This window comes from Sceloporus occidentalis, unplaced genomic scaffold, assembly GCF_023333645.1.
Source record: "Sceloporus occidentalis isolate IW3139 unplaced genomic scaffold, rSceOcc1.0.p SCAF_7, whole genome shotgun sequence".
Taxonomy (NCBI): Eukaryota; Metazoa; Chordata; class Lepidosauria; order Squamata; family Phrynosomatidae; genus Sceloporus; species Sceloporus occidentalis.
This window is the reverse complement of record NW_028316987.1, coordinates 55,115,815-55,128,829: the sequence shown is the minus strand read 5'-3', so window position 1 is coordinate 55,128,829 and position 13,015 is coordinate 55,115,815. Positions and strand designations below refer to the sequence as shown.

Here is a 13,015-nt window from a genome sequence, read left to right as displayed (position 1 = left end):
GGTAAATAAGTATTTTGATTAATCTGTTTACCTGTTGTGTCCATTTCACAATTCCATTTCTACAGTGATGTAAAAAATAACAGGCTGCTTGCCTGTAACTGTAGTTTTTTAAGGGGTCACCTGTGCTCTCAACCTTTTCTATGTCCAACAGCTGTTACATATATCAAATTGCAATCATCAATAATCATGCAGCCCCCAAAATATTCCTTTAAGTAGTTGAATAAACTATCTCTGCTTAAAATCAAGAGGACTTAAAGAGGTTTTGTAGAACAGGATTTATAGATCTGAGGTATTTATAAGAGAAGCCCTTTAAAGATTTAACAATTATTCCACACTTGATACACAGATTATGCATTAAATACAACTCTCACATCTGGGTTTTATTATACTCTGTAAAATATACACAGGAATCTTGATGTACTGAAAGAGTGCAGGTAAATACAGTATTCAAGCAGTCGCTATTTCTATGTACATGCTCATTAATTCTTCAAAAACCCACAAAATTATCAAATAGATCAAAATACTGTCCTGTGTTTCCACACTATGTTCAGAAAACAAGCTGATAATTTACAATGGCATTAAGATTTCCAGTTTCACAATACAAAAAAGGATAAAAGAAGGTTGGGGTGAGTTTTTTTGTTTTTATGTCAACATGCAAGATGTTCTTGCATGTACAAAGCAAGTAACAACTGTTACTTTCCAATTAAAGCAGAACCAAATAAAGTAAAGTCTCAACAAACTTTAGCTTAGATTTCAGGAAAAAAAATCTTTCTTCATCTTCTTCTTTTACAGTAGCCTATTATAAATTAGACAAACTCAGGGCAAGTTTTAAGTATAACAAAGGGACATGCATCTTTTGATAAACTGCAAATTGAAGAACTTTGTCTGCTTCCAAAGATTTGATACTGCAACTCTGATAAAAGGGAAACCATTTTAAATCACATATGCACCTTGACCACATCCTGTGCCTTAAAAGCCAAGGGTTTTTGTCGTCATTTTTGTTTTTTAAAAAATAATATATACACCATAGAGGCACAAATCCCATTTGATTGTAAGATGTAGAGGATCAGGTAGGTTGTAGAAAGATTAAGTTTCCCTAAGGCAGCCAAGCAGGGTATCAGGATATTGCAATTCTGTTTTGATGCAGTTTCACTTGCCCAAATAACAACCGGTCTTGTATTTTGAATAAAAATATATCTTTAAAACAGCAGGATTTTCCCCCTGTAAATGAAAGAAAGTAGTGCAATAAACAATTGCATCACTCTCTTCCCTTCCTTTGTTATACTATACACATTTCACCCTGATTACTCCTGGTTAAACTAATTACAGCTTTAGTATTTAAGATTGGGAAATGTTCTTTTTCATTATATTTAAGAGAAAAACAGAACTGAAGACATGTTTTCATGGTACGTTTCATTTAATAGTGCTGGAAGGCTGTTAGATATTTAAAAACAAATCAACATTTAAAACCAAATTCCAAGATTAATAGCCAGAAGTAATTTTAGGGTTGGTTAAGACTATTACTTATTAAACTATTCAAGTTTTCTCAAAAAAGTATTCTTTAATTTAAAAAAATCTAAGTTATTTGGTCCTTTGGCAATTTGCTGCACAAACAATGCCTTCTGTACCAAACTCAATTATTGCCTTCAAAATGGTCTTAGTTTTATATTGAAATCTATTGTCCTCTTTGCTGTATAATTGTGTATTCGTTTATACAGACAATGGTGCAGTCCTGTTGGGAATATTCATGGCACCCACCACACTGCAATTAAATAACATTCTATGTAATTTTTTGCACCATGGATTCCAAGTTTTTTCTTTGCATAAACCTTTTTCTGAAAAGTCTTTTGGGAGTCACACAAACACCTCATGTGCTCCCTGTGTTTTTTTAAAACTCCTTTTCACAATGTCCTTTATATATTCAACAAGGCTGCTTCCTCCAACGACACGATCTTGAAATTCAGCAACTAAATTCACTTTTCAGGCTTCTAATAAAACTGTTTAATAGGTTTCAGAATCTGAGTCATTAAGTTCATCTTCTTCTGTATATGGATAGCCATCTTCTCTCCCTATGTTGTTGAAACTGCAGAAAGAGCTATGTTCACTCCTGATAATTGGCAAGGAGTCAAAGGTGACTGTTTTTGAGGCGTTGGTATAATGATTAATGGCATTGAATGTAAGAGAAGGTAATGTACTGCTTGATGAAACAGGCATCATCGTCGCCAAAATGAGAGCTAGGCAATCAGCCACATCCTTATTGGGAGCACAGGCCAAAGCTGGTGTATACCCTAGAGTGAAAATAAAATCAATTTTGCTGAAAGACGGGAACAAAATCTTCATATAATTTGTCCAATCAACTGATACAACATTAACATATAATGTGATTATAGTATGATGCCCCATACCTGGCTTCCATGTTTCTTAGGTTTCTGATGGTTCCTATATCTTCAATAAAACATAATCTTCCCCTACTGTTACACATGCACCTTACACAGAGTGTGCTTACATCTGAGAAATATCCTCCTTAGATAGTAGGAATTCACAGTGGTGATGAAACTGTGATAGAATGTGTAACAATGCTTCTACACTTGAGATCGGCATGAGTTCTCTGATGCAGCTGCCACTTGCTTCCTCATGTCCATTTGTTCTGGCCAATAAAAGATCTGCTCTTTCATTTCAAAATATTACTAACTTCTCATATCTAAACAGTTGAAGTTACCTAATCCCTTGCTTACAAGGTACAATTCACCCTCTACAACCTATCACATCATCATGTTTGAACATAAACAGCAACGTGAATAAGCCTTTGAAAAAGTGTAGATAACCCAAGTTCCTAAAAGCCAGACTGCACATCAAAACAACACAGAAATGGATAAAATCAAAATTACTGCAAATGACCCCTGTAAGGACATTAAGAACAGCACATATACTGAATCTTATACGCCAAATTAAAACAAAGCAATGATACAGGAAAACATTATTTTTCTTGTAAGACAAGGGGGGGGGGGCAGAGACAAAAAGTGCAAAGAAAAATTAGTAGGCAGAAAAAGGGTGTTTATCCTTTGCATCAACACCAATTTTGATAGGTCTCTTTTCTTTCCCTTAATGAGACTCCAAAACCAGAAATAAGCCCGGTAATGGTGAGAGGGGCACACCATAGTTTCCCCTCAAGTCCCCTAAACCTAGTTATCTTTGTAGGCACCTATCAAGATTATGATCCAGAGCTCAACTGTAGTGTTTTAGCATATGTGTGGTAATGCAGGATGATGGGGTAGATTATCCTATTGGTGATACTGGGAAAAGAAAAGACTGTGTATCATTCGGGATAATGAGGAGATGTGTGGGGAGGTACTACCAAGATCATTCTCATGGGAAGCCATAGATTGGGATAAGCCCTTGGGAAGACAAAATGTTTTGAGTTGTTGGCAAATGGAATTAAGGCTTTTGTAACATGTGAATTGTCAGGACTCTAAATATACTATGTAACTGGCAAAAAACCCTCTCAGTTCTAACAACTACTGAAAAATGTTTTTCTGAATCTGCTGAAGGCTTGTGTTAGTGGAGTGGAGCTAGGATGTACATTATAGCACCCCAAAGTTACAGAATATATTTGCCAAGATTAACTTGCAGTTTTGCCTTTGAATTACACTTGAAGAAAAGGCTCAGAGGAAGTCTATAGTTAGTTTGGCTAGTCTGGTTTAGTATGCACATGTCCAGCTATCATTTCATCATAGTTACATATACTCATTACTTGGCTCAAAGGAACAAAATTAAAGTTGTCATATTAAACCCAAATGCAGCTGGGTTGTCATGCCATCCTGTAAAATAATTCCAAAGAAAACTGCTTCCCCCCAATCTGTGGTTATTCCAAACATGTGAAAAACGTAAAGAATCTGAACAGATAAAAGTGTTGTTTTTGTTGCTGAACAAACTCTTACAGAAGAGGCATCAAAACAAATGTATGAAAACAGACAATACTATGCTACCAACATTACAACCTGAACTAAACTCTTCTTCTTCACAGAATCCATAATTATCAGCTTAATGGAATTCACTTAAGTGACCACTGGCTATGATGATTTTTAAAATGACATTAGACAAATGCATTGGATAGATCACCCATTATTCCCCAGAGAGCTAAATACAACTTCAATGTTTGGAGACAGTGCACCAAGCGTCTTGGGTTATCTGACTGGTGATTGCTGGAAAGAGAATGCTCTACTCACTACAATCTACTGATTGAACAGTCTTTATGTTACTCTTTATGTTTTATGTTATGTAAAAATTCAGCTTGTGTCCATTTACTTACCATTCTCATCTACTGCAAGAACACTTGCTCCTTTCCCTAGAAGTTCTTGAACTACAACCGTCAGTCCATTTCGAGCAGCAACATGCAAAGGCCTAAGGAAAAATCCAATGCACTGTGACAAACCTTACAAGATATAAAGATCACCACACAATAATGTATTTTCTTAGGAGCAATTTTGTTTTTATGTGTTTGTGAAGAGACAACTATGTCTAAATATCAACTTTACAATTTCCAGAGTAGAAATACAACTAGCCAATATTCAGCTGGTTAGACTGAATAATTTGTAAATATGATTTTTAAATAAACATCTATTGTTTTGAATCTGTAAAAATCAGTCAATTGGTATAATTCAGGGAAAATGGAAGTGGTGACTCTACAATGTTTGAGCCAAATGAATACCCATGTAACTGGTTATTTAAAAAACAACAACACTGAAAGCTTAACCTATTGTACATGAAACTGACATGACCATAACACAGTTACAAACAGAAACTAGTGTGTCAATAACTAGCAGTACTACCTCTCTCTGAGTTGCCTTCCTGTCCAGAACTTGCAAATTAATGTTCCTGGTTTAACTTGTTTTGTGCTCTTTGAGGCTTCTGCCAATAGCTTTGGTTAAAGCCGTTAATAAGATTCAGTCCTTGTGTACTGCCAATATGAAATTTAAATTTTTCAGGAATACTTATAAAAATACCTTTTCTCCTACTCCCTTCCATCAGAAGTATGTAATATATTTTCTCTGCATCTGTGTAACAGCATGGTCAGTGCATGCCCAATGCCTTTCTAAAAAAACTAAGTAATACATTCCTAAAAGAGTTATTGTGCATTCTCTTTCACAACAGGTACAGTAGAGAAAAAAGTCTTATAAAACTAAAATAATATGTATCTTAAAGCTAGCTTGTTTCAAGTTCACACATACCACCCAATCCCTTTCATTTTCATTTCTTTTAGAGTATTTATACCCCTCTCTTCGGCCACAAAGGCTCGCAGAGAGGCTTACAAATTGTTAATTAGACAGTCCCTTCAACATTGCCACAAGGGAAAGCTTAGAAGATCCAATTTGAATAAATGCAGCTTATCGTGTTCCCACAGATTGTCAAACTGTTATTGATTTTACTTATGATAACTTGAAACATACCAACATGAAATCTGAGATTTATTTCAACGAAACGATGGTTAAAATTCATCTCTGTTTATGGACTGGATGACACATTCTTGGTAATTGATCCTAAAAGCTGAAGCTTTCTATATCTTACAGACATGACAGAGAACAGGGAGCACATGAGCCCAAAACTCATTACCACTCATCTTCATAAGGATTTGGGCCAAGAAGCAAATCCTAACAGTTCACAGATAGTGAATAGGAACTTGCCCCCAAAACTTAGTACTGTATAAGGTGAAGCGGGGGGGGGGGGGGGGGGAGTCCTAAGCTTCAGAAAATAAAAACAGTCCTTTGAGTTCCCTGTAGTAGAAAGTTCATCCCAAGCTGATTTTCTCCCAACTGTTCCCACAGAATACACATCAAATTCTCACAGAAAGTATACAAAACCCACATACAACAGCTTCCTTCATAGAGAAAATACACACAAGCATGTTAATCCTTGTCCTCCATTCTCCCTCATGATCACAGCATCACCACTGCAATGGTCTACACCCCAGACACTAATTTCCCACTAGCCAATCAACACCGTCCTGCTACACAATCCACTATATGATCACTTCAAAACCCCATCTGTCCCACACAAATGCATGTATATCAAGCAACAATGTCTGCAGGGGCCTATTGATTTTATTTATGTGGCACCCAGTGACCTTCTTAGTAAATAAAGACAGCAGCTGGGAGTTCAGTACTTAACTGTGCAGTGATCCAAATGTCACAGTTGAAAAACAATTTTAAAAAGGGGACAGAAGTTTTCCAGGTGAAATGGGAAGTCAAGTACTGACAGGCATCATACTGGTAACTTCAGCACTATACCAGAGTTATACGCAGATTCTCAACTTACGTCTGTAATGCTGCATTGGTGGCATTGATGAGATTACGATCTGTTATCTTCTCTAGGATTAACAAGGCACTAGTTTCATGACCCTAAGGAGAAAACGAAAGAAAAAGAATGTGATTACTTTAAACTTCCCATTTAACAAATCTACATATTATTTTAAATTTAAATAGGTTTTGCACATATCCTTAAAATAATTCATTTAAGTCATTTAGGACATGTAGACAACAGATATTTGTAATCTGCAGGTGACATTTTAATTAGTATCAAGAACCAGTACCAATGGTTAGTTTATTACTCGTTGGACAGAGCTGGCTCCAAGACTCTGGAAATTATAGATGACGATAAATAAAAGCTTCACTTGCTTTCTTACTTCAGTGGTTATGCTTGCCATTTATTTAATTTATAACCTACCTTACTCCCAGCATGGGATTTGTACTAACTGTTGTCTGCTCTGTCTGAGAACTCTCTCACACTCCCTTCCCTTTCACCCAAATTCCTGTACATCTGGTGGGTCCACTATCTAAGACAAAGGTCTTTCTAATAAATTGAATGGTTCTTGAGCAGAATTTAAATATTAACTTGACTACACCCATTAGCTGGTCTTAATCATCATCTTAGTCCTGGCCTTAAATCATTGCAGTTAAAAACTCAGTTGCAATGCCTCATAATATGGCTTTAACTATGAATGAAATGAAAATGGTACAAAGCTCTCTACTTTTCTACTATCTGCAGTCCAAGTGCTGCAATACTACTCCTGCATTTTAGCAGGCAAGGACAAAGCGTGGCCCATGGGTAGCCTCTCTGGTGCTGTGTTATGGGAAGCCATTTAAGGGAAGAAATTATCATTTCCACTTTAGAAGGAAAGCTTTACAATAAGTGGGGGGAATGGCCCCAAATAGTGCTTTCTGGGGGCATTACTGGCCATTTCATAGGGAAGGGGAATAGGGAGGAAGGGTGTCTGGAGGAACTGAAGGGCAGAAGCTATCCTCTGGGATATTGCTGAAGCCAGCAATGTTATCTGACTATAGAAATTATTAATAACAAAAGCGTGAGAAGCAATAAATCACAGAAGCCTGAAATGATAATTACCTTGCTGCAAGCCAAATGCAGTGCAGTGTTTTTACACTTATCTTGCAAGGTCAGATCAGCTTTAGCACTGCTAACCAACACCTCTGAAAGAAATAAAAACTTACCATTATGTTAAAAAAAACTGAAGATTGAGCTGTAAAAAGGCACTGTAAACCCCCCTCCCCCAATCACCTAGAGACAAACATCATGTCAGCAGAAATTGTAAATAAGCCTATCAATCTCTTTTTGAAAAATGAAGCACTGCTCATCATCTCACTATCCTTCAAGCTCCTGGGCAAGTAGAAAATAGTTCCTGTCTCAGCTTAATTTATACAACAGCTTATCCCTTCAGTATGATTCTGTAGTGGTTCTTTTTATGCAAGCATATGTTTGTGAGGGAAAACCAATTTGTTTGTTAAAATCAATCTAAATACTAACAAAAACAGCTGCTCAGTTGATACAGAGGATTTCTGAAGCCCTTTAGATTCTATCTGTACAACCTCCACTCTGATTCTAATGTAACTGTTAAAAAAGGCAACAGGTTTATTGTCAATAGTTATGAAAATTATATATATATAGTTTTTCTTTTTACCAACTGTATTTGTCTGTCCATTTTCTGCAGCCATCATTAGAGGGGTTTTTCCAGAAGAATCTACAGCATTTACTTGTGCATTATGGCTGAGCAAAAGCTGTAAGCACTCTACATGATCTGTAAAGGCAGCTGCATGAAGAGGTGTTCTGAAGAGGGGGAAAGCAGAGGAAAAAAATTAGAAAAGCACCCAAACACAGCAAAGAAAAAGCACAGAAAACAAAATGTAGCAGTGAGGAAGCCTCCAGTTCAAGTCTCAAATGAGCCATGCTCTCTTCCAAAAACATCCCTTTCATTCCCTCTTCTCCCTCACTACTCCCATTTCCTATTTTCGCAGATGCCCTTCAAACCTTGCACATTAAGGTAGTGGGAATGCTCAAGAGCCTGAAGGTTTCTACTGCCAGATGTCCACAATTATGCTATCATGAATATAATTTGGGCAAATGGAAGTAAAGTCCAGTTAGCTCCCTGGCTGTTTTTTTTTTTTTTTTTTTTTTTTTACTGTTTTAGGGTGCAGAGAACCCTCCAAAAACATAGAATAGGTCCACAAAGGTATTTTTAGCCTTTAAATATTTTTGGCCAAAACCCAACACTTTGGGGGTTGAAAAAATCACGGTGAATGCCATGTCTTTTAGGGGCTGGTGGGAGATCTCAGGGGATCTGCTGATTCCCTATGGGCTGCATCTGGCCCACGGGATACACCATTCCCATGTCTTCTGTATTATAATTGGGACTCAGAATTCTCTTTGCCAGTTCCATCCATATAAAGGTATGTGGAGTTTCATGACAGAAATTTAAGTAGTACTACTCATACTTTTATAAATCAACATGTCCAGGCTTACAAACTGGCTATGGCAATGAGCTTTATACAGAGATATCTTTTAGAAACTTTGGCTGCTATATGTCATAAGTCTATATTGGATTAAAGTTAAGAGAAAATGTAAGGTATATTAAAGCAGATCCCTAGCTACCTGTTGCCTGTTTTTACTAGGGTTGCTCTTCTTCAACATCAGAACAAAAGGCCATATAGGACAAGACTTTCTTAGCCACAGTTTTACTATACAGTTGGCCCTCCTTATCCACGAATTCAAGCATATATGGCTTGAAAATATTCAAAAAAATTAAAAATTCCAAATAGCAACCTTGATTTTCCATTTTATATTACAGACACCATTTTCCTTTTCCATTATATTTAATGGGACTTGAGCATTCACAGATTTTGTTATCCATGGGAGGTCCTGGAATCAAACGCTAGCAGTTATAAAGGGCCCACTGTAATTTATATTGTTATCTGATTATAAAGTGCCTTCATTTCATATTAAGACAGTCAGGACAGCAAAATTAAAATTAAGAATATGTTTCTTTCATGCAGTACTTTTAACCTTACCTTGATTTTGCATCTATGGAATTTACAATGCCAGAACCCAGCGTATCAATTAACATTTCTGCAGCACCCTCATTATCATTTATCCTATCAAAAATTTAAAAGGCATTTAGTTTCAAAATAGACAAACTTTGTTAAAAGCTGTAAAGAAATTTAACTGAGGTTTGTAGACATTACTTACACAGCACAATGTAAAGGGCTGAAAGAATTTCCTTCCATCTTCTGGAAAATTTCCTGCTCCAAAAGTAGTTCCACACAACTGTCATGACCTAAAAAAGTTTTAAATATCAACCAGCAAACTAAAAGTAATATAAATATGTTTTCATTACAAGATAGTATCACTATAGTGTTTTTTTCTTATGTTGTGTAACTTACTGACAACCAATATATATTGTGATATGTTCCTAACAATCAGATAACTTGTCGTGAATGCTCATTTTTGGAGTCTATTATATTGTCACAGCTGCTGTAACAGTTATTGGGTAAAAGCAAGAGGATGTAAGAGGGGAAGATCAATTAAACTGACACTATATTAATTTAAATACTGAATGGGGTGTTTTCTTCCACGTCTGTTCATTGTATCTGAGCTCCAGTATCTTATTTACCTTCTTCCTGTTGAAGAGTCTGATATCACAGACCCACTGCTTGGCTTGGCAATCGGTTGCTTTCTATAGAACCACCCTGGTGTGTCTCTGTTAAGTGATCATATGTTACAGTGATCAACTGTAAACTTTCAAAGGTTCTTTTGTAAATTCAAATCACCACAGTAGGTCAGCAGATACTGCTTCTGCCAAGAATCCAGATGAAGTGGGCTATAATCTGTGAAAGTTTATCCTTAATTAGTCTTTAAGGTGTTCACACGATTCTTTTATTATTATCCTAACTGGCTTGTTTCATTTTAGTATTTTATTATCTTGGATAACTTATCTGATCTTTAGCAACTATTAGACTGAACATAGCAACTGAATTTGGGAACGCAAGATGCTTAATTGAATCAGATGAAATTCTAAATCAACCTACTCCACACCCTTGCATGTATTCTTCAAAAACAACTACTTTACTTACCATTGTAACAGGCCCAGTGCAATGATGTGTACCCATGATTGTCTGCCAGGGCAGGTACTGCATCACCAGATGTCACTGTCTGTAAGAGTGCTCCTAGTACTCCAATATGCCCACATGCAGCTGACAGATGTATAGGTGTTCGTCCTCTGCAATCTCTTAGTATGCGTTTTGCACCATGTTGAAGCAACGCTTCTACACACTCCTCATGTCCAGTAACTGCCTGGAAAATGCAACATATAGATAATACAAAGTACAGGGAGTGACATATATACACCATGATGAAATCAGAAAGTTCATATTTTCAAGTCAGTATGTAATCCTTCAACTACGTAACTACTGTATTACCCCGCTCGTTTTTTGTTTTTTTTTAAATCAGAAAGCTAAATCGAGGCCTACTATCCATATACAGTCAGCCATCGGTATCCACAGATGTTTTTATCCATGGATTCAAGCATCCATGGTTTCAAAGTATATAAATTCCCAAAAACAAACATTGCCACTTTATATAAGGAACACCATTTTACTATGCCATTTAATGGGACTTGAATAGCCACCGATTTTGTTATCCATGGGGGGTCCTGGAACCAAATCCCAGCAGATATCAAGGGCCCACTGTATGTACAAGAGCTAAAAAGAGTTAATTGTATACATGCCTTTGGACTTTGCCAAAGAGTAACAGGCTTCTGGGTCTCCAGCAGCAGTAGCAATGCTCTTCTCCTCCTAGAGGCCCATGTGCCTAGTTCAACCCTTAAATTCATGATGAATACCTTTCTTATTAGTATTCAAGGAAGGCCTGGAAACAGACATAACAAGAGGAGCTCTCTACTTTTGACATGTCAAAGCTGAAAGGTGTGAAGTGGCATATAGTTGGATCACCGGGGGAAAATAAGGGAGTATTACAGGGATGCATAGAAGAATATGAAGAAAGGAAAGGGTTCACAAAAAATAAGAGGGCAAACATAAACGTTATCTAGGGACAGAATTAGGGGGCTTGTTTGGAAGTGTGATGGTAGGCAGAAAAAGAACTACTGATGTACAGCTTTTTAAAAATTGTATTGTTTTTAGATCATACCATTAAAATATACTGAAAGCTCTAAAACATAGGATATAAATCACTTAAATAAATACAAACATATAGTGAACTTTCTGTTAGCTGCCCTTAGATTTTATTGAAATCATGGCACTTAAAAATCACAGCTGACTTGTCTTACAGGTTTCAGTAGAAACTGATATTCAACTCATTATGTCTATACTATACAATATCACCTATTAATGCAAAAAGCAAGTAGTTGGAGGACACACATTTGTCTCTCTTACCCCTCTATGTAATGCTGTTCGTCCCCATTTATCTTTGGCATCTACATTTGCTCCCTTGTTAAGCAGTGAATAGACACAATCTGTGTGCCCATTGAGAACAGACAACATCAGAGGAGTCCTGGAAGAGATGAAGATTAAATGAGAACACATACCTTCTTCCACAACAACAATCACACAATTGTTAATAATAAACAATTAATTAATAAACTACCCACATGGCAAATCTCGTTGTTATAAAGAGCAAGGTAGTATGATTCTTCAGTTGTGATTGAACCTACAAATGAAGGCCTATCCTTATCAGATGGAACAGACTTTGTTTAAAGCTGAATAAAAAGCAAGACCACTATACAGTTGTGACAGTATGACATGATGTGATAGCAGTCTGCAAGGTATAGCAATGCCCAGCCCCACTCATTTAAAAAAAATAATAGTTTATTAATTTCACATCTAAACTGAAAAATATCTAAAAACATCTAAAATTCACATGCCATATAAATAAATCACAAATGAATAATTGTTTTTCAATAACTACTTGCTTCCTTCAGAAAGTTGGTGCTACCTTATCACAAACTGGCTTTTGTTTCTATCATTTCTTATCTATTACAATTTAACTGGATTTCTTCTCAAGAAGCCTTTACTTCTACTAAGATTCAAAAATTATATAACACAAATATCAAAATTATTTATTAATGTATCATTGAGTACACTTATGTTCTACATTCATTTTTACTCTTCACATAACAATATATTTAACCATATGTAATCACTTGAAAAGTTTATTTTCCTCTGTGGTAAAAGTTCATTTTAACAATACTGAGGATAATATTGAGACTCAAGAGAACTCTGTTAAGTTAACCCAGTCTTTTATCCAATCAAAACAGCGTAAAAATACAATTTTAGATTGGGAAGATCAAGATCGCCTCTTTCTTTTAGCTCTTGCATTGTTTTAAAATGAATTCTCAGTTTCTTCGCAGCCCATATGAAGTTGTAAATGTTTTTGTTCCATTGTTTAAATGGAACATCACTGCAAATTATAATTACAAATGTATGTAAGCAGCAATTATATGTTAATTATTTTGTCAGTGTTTCTTTAGACTAAATTTCAGTGTTTCTTTAGACCAAATTAAGTTAAAATCCTATACACACTCAGATGTATCATCTACATGAGCCACAGAGAGATTACAAGAATTAAAAATGGGATTTAGCTAATAGAAAATTATTTACTATTTGCATTATTTTCAACTGAAATGTTTACTCTCTGAGTTTGATCTAGACTTTTGCTC

The 13,015-nt window shown here is 36.0% G+C and overlaps 1 protein-coding gene across 7 annotated transcripts in view; it reads right to left on the bottom strand.

The window, feature by feature from the left end:
- Positions 1-359: 359 nt before the first annotated feature.
- Positions 360-13,015, bottom strand: part of LOC149309756 (serine/threonine-protein phosphatase 6 regulatory ankyrin repeat subunit A-like) — a 97,977-nt gene continuing 85,321 nt past the window's right edge. For all 7 annotated transcript variants that reach the window (XM_089533001.1, XM_089533002.1, XM_089533004.1 and 4 more), the window contains 9 exons: positions 11,733-11,850; positions 10,416-10,635; positions 9,532-9,619; positions 9,354-9,437; positions 7,970-8,115; positions 7,399-7,481; positions 6,313-6,395; positions 4,310-4,401; positions 360-2,288 (listed from right to left, as the gene is read on the bottom strand). In XM_089533001.1, the coding sequence (XP_089389127.1) occupies positions 2,002-2,288; positions 4,310-4,401; positions 6,313-6,395; positions 7,399-7,481; positions 7,970-8,115; positions 9,354-9,437; positions 9,532-9,619; positions 10,416-10,635; positions 11,733-11,850 (1,201 nt within the window). In that variant the 3' untranslated portion in view covers positions 360-2,001. The remainder of the gene's footprint in view (positions 2,289-4,309; positions 4,402-6,312; positions 6,396-7,398; positions 7,482-7,969; positions 8,116-9,353; positions 9,438-9,531; positions 9,620-10,415; positions 10,636-11,732; positions 11,851-13,015) is intronic.